Source organism: Prionailurus viverrinus, chromosome A1 (genome assembly GCF_022837055.1).
Source record: "Prionailurus viverrinus isolate Anna chromosome A1, UM_Priviv_1.0, whole genome shotgun sequence".
Classification (NCBI taxonomy): Eukaryota; Metazoa; Chordata; class Mammalia; order Carnivora; family Felidae; genus Prionailurus; species Prionailurus viverrinus.
In genome coordinates this window covers 211044397-211056620 of record NC_062561.1, presented here as the reverse complement: position 1 = coordinate 211056620, position 12224 = coordinate 211044397, and the positions used below count along the sequence as shown (strand labels likewise).

The window sequence follows — 12224 nt, the reverse complement described above, 5'->3', positions numbered from 1 at the left end:
CCCTGCATCGGGCTTCTTTGTGGGCAGCAGGGAGAGTGCTTGGGATTCTGTCTGCCTCTCTCTCTGCCCTTCCCCCACGTGCACATACACCTTCTCTCAAAATAATAAACTTAAAAAAAAAATAAGTTGAAAGTATATTGACTACCTTGTATCAGAGAGCTTAATTATCTATGCTATAATTTTGATATAAAAGTTGCTGTTTCATATTTTAAGTTTTTTTTGTAATCCTGAATAAGTAGTACTAGGCCTCCAGCCAGTACCTGGGGTCTCTCTGCCTCTTTACCAAAATTAAAGCAACTTTATACTAGATTATCTCATTATGCATCACTTCCATTTTTCCTAAACCATCACAAACAAAAGCAAACCTATTTCCTGACCTTTTCCTTTTAGAGAAGATAATCTACCTGATGTTCTCTTCCCTTAAATTAAGACCTCATCCTCAGTTACAAACAGATCCTCCCTTCTTATTACTCTGATGACTGTTAACTAACATCTATAGAAAGCTGTGAGTTTCACTTCCCTCATTTTCACTCAACCAAAGAGCCTTAGCGCTACTAAAAAGGAGAATGTCCTTTCTCCTAGTTTGCTACTGCTCTTTCCAAATTCAGTTGATCCTTGAATAACATGGAGGGTTCTTCCTCTACACAGTCAAAAATCCATGTATAACTTTTGACTCCCCCAAAATTTAACTACTGATATAGCCTAATGTTGACCAGGAAGCTTTACCAATAACATAAAGTCAATACATATTTTGTTTATTACATGCATTATATACTGTTAAAATCATAAGAAAAAGAAAATACATCTACAATACTATACTGTATCTCTCAAGAAAAATTGGCATATAAGTGGACCCATGCAGTTCAAACATGTTAAGGGTCACCTGTAATTGCTAAAATGTACGTGTCAAAGTTTTTCCCCTAAGGTCATTGTTTTGTGACCTCCAAACTTTTTTTTTAATGTTTATTTATTTTTGAGAGAGAGATACAGAGTGCAAGCGGGGGAGGGCAGAGAAAGAGGGAGACACAGAATCCGAAGCAGGCTCAAGGCTGTGAGCTGTCAGCACAGAGCCCAACGCAAGGCTTAAACCCATGAACCACGAAAGCATAACCTGAGTCAAAGTCGGATGCTCAACCCACTAAGCCACCCAGGCACCCGACCTCAAAACTTTGGACAGCAATCTTCTATGTCCCTACATTCACTGCAGATTTTGGTCCCTAGTGCACAGTCTTCCTCTTTATCCATAGTACTGCCCTCAGGTTAGGTAATCTTATGGTCCCTGTGAAAGGAACATTCAGTGTCCTGGTCTCATAGTTGAACCATACTTTTTTTTAGTTTCTCTTTAGGTTGTTGCTTTTTGTTTCTACCTCCCAACTGTTGCCATATTTCAGGGCTATGTAATCCACAATTTATGCTACTTAGATGCACTTCTTAATAGTGGCTTTAAGTAAAGAAGTTGGCTTGCATTTAGGAACCATTTCTACCAAAAATATGTATCTTCTTCAAACTGTATTAACCCACTTAGGGTTACACGACAGGCAGATTGCCTGTATTTGGGGTTAAAGATCCATTTGGTGCTACTCCTTTGTAATTTGAGTAGGTTATTGGAACAATTGTCCCTGAACTACATTATGCCTAAGATGTTTTTTATGACTTACATAATTTGGAGTTTTATGTGAGTTTCTTGGTTTGTTCCTGAACATGACTGGTTTCCACTGTCTGAATCTTTAGTCCCAAAGAGTTCATTTATTTTAATCTCGGGGTTGTTTGTTTCACTTAATAAAACAAATAACACATTTTTTTTAATGTTTATTTATTTTTGACACAATGTGAGAGACAGAGTGCAAGCAGCGGAGAGGGAGACATAGAATCTGAAGCAGGCTCCAGGCTCTGAGCTGTCAGCACAGAGCCCGACGCAGGGCTCGAACTCACAAACCGTGAGATCATGACCTGAGCCAAAATCGGACGCTTAACTGACTGAGCCACTCAGACGCTCCCAAATAATACATTGTTATCTAATCAGTGACTCTTTGAGACTTTTAGTAGTTTGGTTTTAATAATCTGCTAAATGTGCTAATATAAGTAATTTAGACTAGAAATCCAAGGTTCCTAAAATGTACCATATCTAGAAGTAAATGTATTCTTTTAGCCTTATTAGAGCTAGAAAATAGAGGTGCGCTACATCTAATGGAGTATATACCTACAAAAGCTGAAAGTGTGATATTCACAAAATTGTGACTAAATGACATTATCCCCTCAAGCCAGTAACTTAAAATTTTGTGGTAATTCAAACACCTGAATTAAACAATAAAGTAGTTGGAATGGGAGAAGTGAGGTGAGAAAGATAATCATCAGGTACTAGCAATCTGAATTTTTTAAGAACAATAACCCTACAAACAATTTCCTTTTTTTTTTTTAATGTTTATTTTATTTTTGAGAGAGAGCACAAACCAGGGAAGGGCAGAGAGAGAGAAAGACAGAGAGAGAGACAGAGACCTAGAATCCGAAGCAGGCTCCAGACTGAGTTGTTAGCACAGAGCCCGATGCGGGTCTGCACCCATGAACTGTGAGATTGTGACCTGAGCCAAAGTCAGACGCTTAACTGACTAAGCCACCCAGGTGCCTCCATAAACAATAATTTCTAAAGTCTAGTTTCTAGTTGTGTTAAGAAATAGACATTATTTTGCAATTAAACAATTGCTAGTTCCTAATTTAGGGGAAAGAACATAACCAATACATCATAGGCATCATTTGAGGTACTCACTGTTTATTCAGATCTTTTGAAGCTGAGTCAGTTATTCAGTCCTTGATAATGTAGTAAAGAACCCGAATGTGAGTATAGGAAAGTCTAACATTTTATCTCTTATTCTTTATAATCAAGGGACCTAGCTGAGTCAGTTTATAAAGTGTTTTATTAAAAGGAAGAAAGGATGTGTTTAATTGAGAAAATGCCTAAACCTTTGGAATAGATGTTTCTATTCAAAATGAAACAGAGGTTACTTTTGGAGGATGATACATTGAGAGACATTACCTGTTGCTGGATTCGTTTTTTCTTAAGTTGGGTTATCTTCAGAAATTAAACATTTGGTCTTTGAATTATGTTGCTGTACCATTCAGTTATACAGAGGTTAAAATGGTCGACCTAATAGAAAAGCTCTTAAATCTGATTGTATTTTTATGATTTAGGGAATAAGAGATGGTAAACTACAATGAATAAACTTTGGTGCCTGCTTTATCATATATATGACATTAAGTTTTCTATGTCTGGCTATTGTGAGGAGTTTTTTTAAAAGAGAGAAAGAGAGCAGAGTCCTTGCTCTGGTGATCTCACAAACCATTGTAAAGAGACTACAAGTACCAATACATATATTGACCCTTGATTATCTATTGTATATTTATCCATAGGATAATTTTTATTCTGGGATATGTATCAGGTCAGTATATGTCTTTGAGAATGGGAATTTAAGCAGAACATAATCAGGTAAATTGGCTTTTTTTTTTTTCAACGTTTATTTATTTTGGGGACAGAGAGAGACAGAGCATGAACGGGGGAGGGGCAGAGAGAGAGGGAGACACAGAATCGGAAACAGGCTCCAGGCTCTGAGCCATCAGCCCAGAGCCTGACGCGGGGCTCGAACTCACGGACCTCGAGATCGTGACCTGGCTGGAGTCGGACGCTTAACCAACTGCGCCACCCAGGTGCCCCTAAATTGGCTTTTAAAAAAATGTCACGATGGATTAAAGGCCAAATACTTTGGCGCTATCTCTACTTATTTTTTTTTTTTAATGTTTTGTTTGAGAGAGAGCGAGAGCACACAGGAGAGAGGTAGAGAGAGCAGGAGAGAGAGAATCCCAAGTAGGCTCTGCACTGTCGTCATGGAGCCTGACATGGGACTCTGTCTCACAAACCGTGAGATCATGACCTGAGCTGAAGTCAAGAGTTGGATGCTTAACTGACTGAGCCACTCAGGCACCAGGGGCTATCATTATTTAAATACCCCAAAAGCTTATAACATTTCAGGAGTATAAAAAGGACAGTACTTCCATTTTTTTTTTTTTTTTTAATTTGGGAAATGTCTTCATTTGCCTCTAAAATCTAGCAATTCAGAAACTATACAGGAAGTTTTTAAGTGATCATAGGAAATTGTGAATGACAGGTAATCAGAAAGCATTTATTGAGCATTTATAAATTATTAAAATAAATTAAGATAAATTATAGGCCATGTGGAAAGGGGAAGGTAAATACTAGAAGACATGATCCTTCCATCAAAAAAGAACCACACATTTAATTAGAGGTGCTCAAGACGTTAAGGACTTTTAAATGAGATGCATTTTGTATTTACCTTTGGGCTGAACATATGGACAATCCAAAGCTAAAGTTGGTTTCTTTTACTTGTAGCAATATTCTGAAAAGACCTCACTGATAAAGTACAGTTAAATTAAGAAAGCCAGCACAGAGTAATGTTACATGATTTGAAAGTGACACAGATAAGTTACACTCAACATTAGTCTGTCAGGATTCTCAGCAATGAATTCTTTGGAATACTACCAGTCACAAGTATTACATCTTTATTGGGTAAAATTTTTGCTATGCGTGTCCTTAGAAGAGTAAAAGACTAAAGGTTACTGAAATAACTCTTTCATGATGTTCAATAAAAATTGCATGAAGAATAAAAAAAAGATTATTCTTCCATTGAGATTAATAAGCTATGTTTTATATTCTTAAATTATTGGGATTGAATACTGAGGCTTTGAAAGTATCTTAATCAGTACCCATTCATTTTTGTCATGATTTATTTTTATCCTTTACATAAGCACTATTAAAATTCAAATGTTGTAGTGTTAATGTTGATTATAGTTACTAATACTCCCCGTTATAATCCACTAAAGTACTCTTTGCTCCCAGTTTCTAAAATTTAGCAGCTAAGACCTCATTTTTGTACTTCCACTAAAAAATTTACAAGGGTAAGTAAAGTAAGTTAAAATTGTCATCATCAAGGACAAATTATCCTGAATAAATAGCTTTTGCTACTTCTTTATTTTTAAGCTCTCAATAAGATGTTAAGAATTTATTTCTTCATTTGTAGTGTTTGTGTATTTGTGTGTATGTGTGTAGGATTAAATAGTAAATATTATGTTAATGTTATTATGCTGATATATTTTTATTCCGTCATTACTTTTTCATGGGAAAATATGAACTTATTTCATGACAGACTTGAATTTACTATTTTCAATTCTAGACAATTATATTTTTAAATATTTTTGTTTTGTTTATCCTGCCTTTCATGTTCCTTTATCTTCAGTTAAATGCATATATTGGTTTATCTGTTTGAGGAAGTTCTTTGGAATACTAAAGGCATTACCATGCCTCTCGAATAGACAGTGATAGGTAAAAGCATGTAAAACTCTAGTCTCAGCCATATCACACAACCACCAAGATCATAGATGAAGAGAAGGAGGTGCTAAGTGTCTTCCAACTCTTCTAATCTGCACGGAGAGAGCCTTACTTTCAAACTAACGGGTATAGACCTCTGTAAAACAAATGGGGGTGCTACCAAGAATGCAAAATGAATCCCCTAGTACAAATACGCTAGTCAATGCCAGTGGATTCATAGTTTTAGAAAGTTTTTAGTCTGTGCAGACAAATGAAGGCATTATATCAAAAACTGATGATATAACTACCCTTTTTATATTTTTTAAGTTGTTATATAATGATACATGTATAAAAACTGCATTATCAGGTCAGGGTTGAGCCTATTACAGTTTTAAATATGTGTTTTATTAAAATACAAAGCTGACTTAGAAAACGTATATAAATACTAGTATTTCATTTTCATTGTTCTAATTTAGTTAAAATTTCCCTTTTATCTTCAGATTTAAATTTTTTTCTTACCTTTCATTAATAGGTAGTATAGATCAATCAGTGTTAAAAGAATTACCCCCCGAACTTCTGGCAGAAATTGAATCCACCATGCCACTTTGTGAACGTGTGAAAATGAATAAACGCAAGCGTAGCACAGTTAATGAAAAGCCAAAATATGCTGAAATCAGTTCAGATGAAGATAATGATAGTGATGAAGCTTTTGAATGTAAGTATCACATAATTTTATTATTACTTTAGAATTAAAACGCAGGTTGATATGTTTGTCTCATTCATAATTTGGGGGGTTAGGAACAGTACAGTGATCTTAATTCTCAATAACTTAGTATAGCAAGGCTTTTTCTTTATACTAAAAAATGTGTGACAGATGAGATCAGTTGGCACCAAGAAAAAAATTTTAATGAGCTATGATTAGTGTCAAATAACACAGGTATGTGTCTGTATTTAGCAAACATTTATTGAGTTCCTACTATATATGTTAGGCACTGAGATTAAAAATATAAATAAGATGTGGCCCCTGTCTTTAAAGAGCCTTCAGTCTAATGGGGGAAATATGTAAACAGTTGTAGCACAGTGAGAAAAGTACAGTGATAATAAGTAAATCCAGGGTGCTATGGGAGCACATTGGATTGACATCAAAATTATACTTGGGTTTCAGGGAACGCTTACTGGAAGAGGTGACACTTGAGTTGAGTCTTGAAGGACACATAGGAGATAGCCAGGTGAAGAAATATTTAAAACCATACTATCACTAAATTATGAATGGATTAGCCACATTGCCAATTATCTGTGTGGTTTGGACCTGGCTTCTCCTTTTTGCCCAGCTGTGTCCTGGAATTCCTCCCTTGTTTCACTGTTTTCCAGAGCTGGCTTCTTCACTACACAGCTACCTCTCTACAACACTGTGATCACCTGTCTTTGCACTAGACTTGCTATACCTCGCCTGTCTTCCTACTGGTCCACTGAAAAAGTTCTTCTCTTTTATCCCTATCTTCCTTCTTCTGGAGCAAGAGAATTGAGCCTAGCCAAGAGGGGTCAGCAACCTTGTTTGACTTAAACGGCATTCAGTGGAAACAGACTATGGGAGATCTTCACTTGTGTGCCAACTGACTTAGTCATTTTGACCAAAAGAACTGGGAAGACCTCCAGTGTATTCTACCTTTTCCACCTAGTTTCCATAGATTGAGGTGTGACAAGCAAGGGCAGGAAGGACAGATGCATGCTGCCAATTTTAAATGTATATTGCTGATGGAAATCCTTCACCTCCTCCAAAGTTTTTAATGTTCATTTACTCTGATTTTCTTTAAATTGTGAGCTCTTGAGCTATGAGCAGTAGGCTATAAATACTGAACAAATCTGAAGAAAGTTTTAAAATTGAAATAAAATATATAGCAAAGTTAATCTGACAATTATATGTACAATTGTTATCATTTGTATTCTCATGAGATGTATTTACATGGAATATATTTCAGTGGCTAAACTTAATACTTTTTTTATTATAATCAAACATTTTGGTCATATGGGAACATATATTCTGGAAAGGGATAGGAGAAAGGAGATCTGGTGGCTCATAAACTCACTCCCCTTTATAGACATGCCTCTCCTTCACTCTCTCTCCTGCTCCGTAAAACATCACCCATTTCTAAAGGGAGTAGTTAAGAAGGAGGAGTTCTTTAATTGCAGACTGATTTCAAATCACACTTCAACTCCCATTTCACTGAGAGCGGCTGAGCTCCTCTCATTGCTAAGCTGAGGAGAATTTTGAAGCTACCTTGCAGTTAAGTAGAAAGGATGGCACAATCAGAAATGGCCATCAAGTGTAAGAGAAGAGAGCCACACATGCCTTATGTTTGTCATGAGTGCAGCCACTCTTCTTTTCCTTGCTTTCTGTTAGGAGAGCTCTCATTTTATCTTATGGAAGCACTTAGTGTCGTCTTAAAGCCATGAACCCTGTTATATCTGTTTCCAAGTGTACTGAAAGCTCGTATCAGAGAACCTCAGCTTCAGCCCTTGCTAGGAGGAAGAAAAGTTTCTCTGGATTTTTTAAGAGACTTCAGAGTAGCTTCCTGTTTTTCTAATTTCTATACAAGTAACTATAGAAAAATTTACTCTGGAGCTGCTGATTTGAGAGATGGAGGAATTGCAATTGGTAGTTTACATAAACACATTGTCATTATACCACAACAAAAACAATGCAGTGAGAATATAGTGTAGTACAAAATGTAAAAGTAGTATGAGAACATAAACACAAGCGTTAATGCTGCTTTGAGAGAGATTGTTTGAAACTTAAGGTTTTACTGCAGTTTAATCAAATTGCACTCCTGAAAATCTAAAACTAAAGCAATTGTTTTGTTGAAGGATGGGGGAAAGGTTGAGGGGTAACTTTGAAAGTTGGGCCACATAGATCTGGATAGCCATAGCACAACTACAAGGTCAGTGTGTTGCTGGGGAAGGAGGGAAGATGTAAGCTAAAGAGCAATGTAGGTGAAAGTTAGGGAAGGTGGAAGACACTCAAGTCACATTTTATCTACCTGTCTACTGAGCTCCTCCCCTACTTCTTGAGAGTAATAGCAAAAGAATAAACTAGTAACAATGAATTGGGATCCTGATAACCTTATTACAACACACTGTATCATAGAAGTTGGGTGGGAATTTTTTCTAATTTGCCGTCCTATTTTTATCCAAATTTCCTAAAGTTTAATGGATGTGAAACAAAAAATCTTCAAGGCCTATAAAAATTATCACCAGTACGGTATTTTGTATGTTCTTGCTAACAACTGTAAGATTTTTCAAGCGTTTTCTAATCATAGAATTGAATGCTTGAAATGGATTTCGTATGAAATTAAGTTTCAAAAGGACTAGTTCATATTTGAGGTCATAGAATTCTTTCTGAACAAGTTTGCTTATTAGTTGTTTTTCCTCATGTTTGATAGGTATGTTAGTACTTGTTGAAAAAGTATTTATTGAATGCTAAATGTTTCTCTGACACACACACACACACACACACCCCTTATATTAGTTTATAAGGCAACCTCTCAACTAAGAGAACGTACTGGGGCATACCCTAATTGCAAAAGAGGAGAAAGTCCTACTTCTTCCTCATATTTCATAGTCAAATTTATGCCTAATTATGAAGAAAATCATTGGAGATTTAAATATATGCATTTACATTTGTCTTTTTTTATGAACCATCTTTCTGTGCCAAGTCTATGACCAAAAAGAGGAAACAAAATTATCTTTTTCTGCCATACTGTCAGTAGATTGGACAGAAGGGTCCAGAACCAGAAACCAAACTAGATTCTCGAATAGGAACAGCTAAGGCAGCATGTAAGGGTGAGATTAGCCAGAGTGTAGGCATTGCTTATTCACACATAAGGGCACCAGTACAAGCGTAGTAGAATACATCTATCTATGCTAGTAAGATTGGCATCCTTAAATCTAAGAATTTAAGGGGACTCAAGTGTTATTTTTGTCTTAAGTATTTGAGTATTGATCATAGTTAGGGATTTGAAATAGAAGTCAGCTACAAGAAAGCAAGGGAGTCACATTTAGTTCAACGATTAGAAAGTATTTCATTGTCAGCAACAAGTGGTCAAAACAAGAATCCCAAGATGTAGGACACATTACTTCTCTAACCTAGTTTTAAGTTGTTGGTACTGCATGCAAGAGCAGGTATGGTAAATATTTGTCACTTGTACTGCCCTCAGGCTCTCACAGGACAGACATTTCTAATCAGTCTTTCTTGCTGAAATATGATGCTTTCTCAAGGAAATATAATGTTCTTGGCAGCTATTACCATTTGATCAGAGTTGATGTGTCAGATGTAATCTGTTTGCCAGTTCTGCCTAGAAGTTCCTGTCAATACTGGTGATTTTAGCAGAATGCTTAGACCCTTGGAAAGATGGGGGAGGGACTGAAGGTAACATACATAAATTTGTTTATATAGCATTTATAAGCTTAAAAGCTTTTTTCTTTGGGTTTAAGCAAATATGTTATTGGGGAACTGAATTCAGTGTGAGTATTTACAACTGTATGGATTTATTCTATCTCTGTAGGCCTGTGACGTTAGATTATCAGTCTGTTGAATTTTACCTAAATTGTGGGCTTAACTTGACTTTTAATTGTTGGTATACATGGTTACCCCATATTCTATAACACTTTCTCAAAAGTTTACTTTTCCTCCAAACCCTACTCCCCATCAGTAATCTAAATGCTTTAAGGTGTTTCTGTTTTTCATCCACATCCTAAATAAAGATTGTTTTGCATGCCTCAATTCATCCTGATGGTTAGATATTATCTTTACTGACTCGCTGATTATATCTTTCTTTGAAATGAGCGCTGTTTAATTCCCAGAACATTCCTATCTATATTTGTTAGCAAACCAAATTCATGTAAAAATATTTAAATGTAGATAGATATTGCTAAAATAAGTGATACTATTTCTATACCATAATTCATATTTCTGATTAAACAGAAAAACTCAGAATTTCCTAGACCCACACAATGATTTTCCCCCATGTGGTAAATTTGTGAAGTACAAGCTTTAATAGTCTTTTTAAATGAGGTAAATTATTTGTCATGGGGATTTGCTTTTAGCCTCTAGGAAACGACATAAAAAAGATGATGATAAAGCTTGGGAATATGAAGAACGTGACAGAAGAAGCTCTGGGGATCATAGGAGAAGTGGCCACTCTCATGAAGGAAGAAGGAGTTCAGGTGGTGGTCGTTATCGAAACCGAAGCCCATCAGATTCTGACATGGAAGATTATTCTCCTCCTCCCAGCCTTAGTGAGGGTAATACATCAGTATCAACGGATTTCTTACATAAGCCACCTTAAATTTAGGGGTTTAACTTTGAAGACTCTTTGATACTTTTTTCTGAGTTCATTAACAACTCCTAATTGTTAATCAAGACAAAAGTATGTATTTAGTTTGGAATGGCAGTGGTTATTGTTTAAGTATTTAATGTTCTGGAAGAACCTAAGCGCAAGAATAGAAATATTTTAAGTTGTCTTTCCTGTATTTCAGTATTTCTTTTGTTTGATTTAGTTGCTAGAAAAATGAAGAAAAAAGAAAAACAGAAGAAGAGGAAAGCTTATGAACCAAAACTAACACCTGAAGGTAAATTTTTGTCTTTGTTCATAGTGTTCAACTTCAGTATTCTACTTGTAATATGATCATAATAAGTTTTTATTTTTTCTTTTTGTAGAAATGATGGATTCTTCAACTTTTAAGAGATTCACAGCCTCAATAGAGAATATTTTGGATAATTTAGAAGATATGGATTTTACTGCATTTGGTAAAATCATTTTAATATATATTTACTTCTAAATATAAAATCAGTTTTAAATGTATTTATTTACCTATGTGTCTAGCTTTCTGCCAGTTATCTAGTAGATACAGAGGCATGATTAAGTGCTCTCAAGCAACTTGAAATCTGGTTGTAGAGTCAAGTGTAGTCTATATTGTCAAGAAATTGAAAACTTTAGTATAAAAATCAGGTATTATTAATTATTGATAGTGTCTTAAGAATCCTGAAAGTGCAGTTACCAAGGTAGGTGAGAGTAATTAAGGAAACCTTAACGCAGGTAAGACTTGAGTAGGTCCTAGATAAGGACCTAAGTACTAATTTGAGCAAGGATGCAGAAACAGGAACCCATGCATCTGCTCATTTATTCTTATAGCCAATATTTATTGAATACTTGCTCTTTGTCAGTAATATATTAAGTGCTAGAGATGCAAAGATAAATATCCCAGCTCCTGGTTTCAAGTAATACAGAATCTAATACGGAAAACAAAATAGTAAACTAATTAACATACAATAGGATTGATGTAATATTTATATATTCCTTTTATAATAATATGTAAAGATCATATCTATAAATATAAAAATGTAATGTGATTGCAGTGTTTAGAGCTATTCTCAACCATTTTATGCCACCTTCAGCTGGTACGAACATTTTACCTAATTTTACAAAAGCCATGTGATATACAATAATTTCTGATATGAGTCCATCTATTTGAAAATGCCTTAAAAGGTATATTACCCTTTATATTATATTACCCTTGATTTTAAAAATATTTGTTTTGTCAGAGTTACTTCCCTAAGTATCATTAATGCATTTCTCCATTATTTGGAGTAGCAGTTTTGTCATTTATAAAACTCCAGTGGTGTGCTGAGAAACTGTCTCCCATGTCATTGAAGATCCCAACCAGAAGACAGATGACACTCTCAAATTGGGATAATTTGAGGAGGACTTACTTAGAAAGAGACCAGTTTCAGAGTTAGGGACAGAATAGTGCCAGAATCCAGGGTTAACAACCATGAAACTGTTACCATCGC

At 35.4% G+C, this 12224-nt stretch overlaps 1 protein-coding gene across 3 annotated transcripts in view; it reads left to right on the top strand.

The window, feature by feature from the left end:
* NIPBL (NIPBL cohesin loading factor) overlaps positions 1 to 12224 on the top strand; it is a 200684-nt gene that overhangs the window by 124251 nt on the left and 64209 nt on the right. For all 3 annotated transcript variants that reach the window (XM_047848786.1, XM_047848778.1, XM_047848793.1), the window contains 4 exons: positions 5907 to 6089; positions 10478 to 10675; positions 10931 to 11002; positions 11091 to 11180. In XM_047848786.1, the coding sequence (XP_047704742.1) occupies positions 5907 to 6089; positions 10478 to 10675; positions 10931 to 11002; positions 11091 to 11180 (543 nt within the window). The remainder of the gene's footprint in view (positions 1 to 5906; positions 6090 to 10477; positions 10676 to 10930; positions 11003 to 11090; positions 11181 to 12224) is intronic.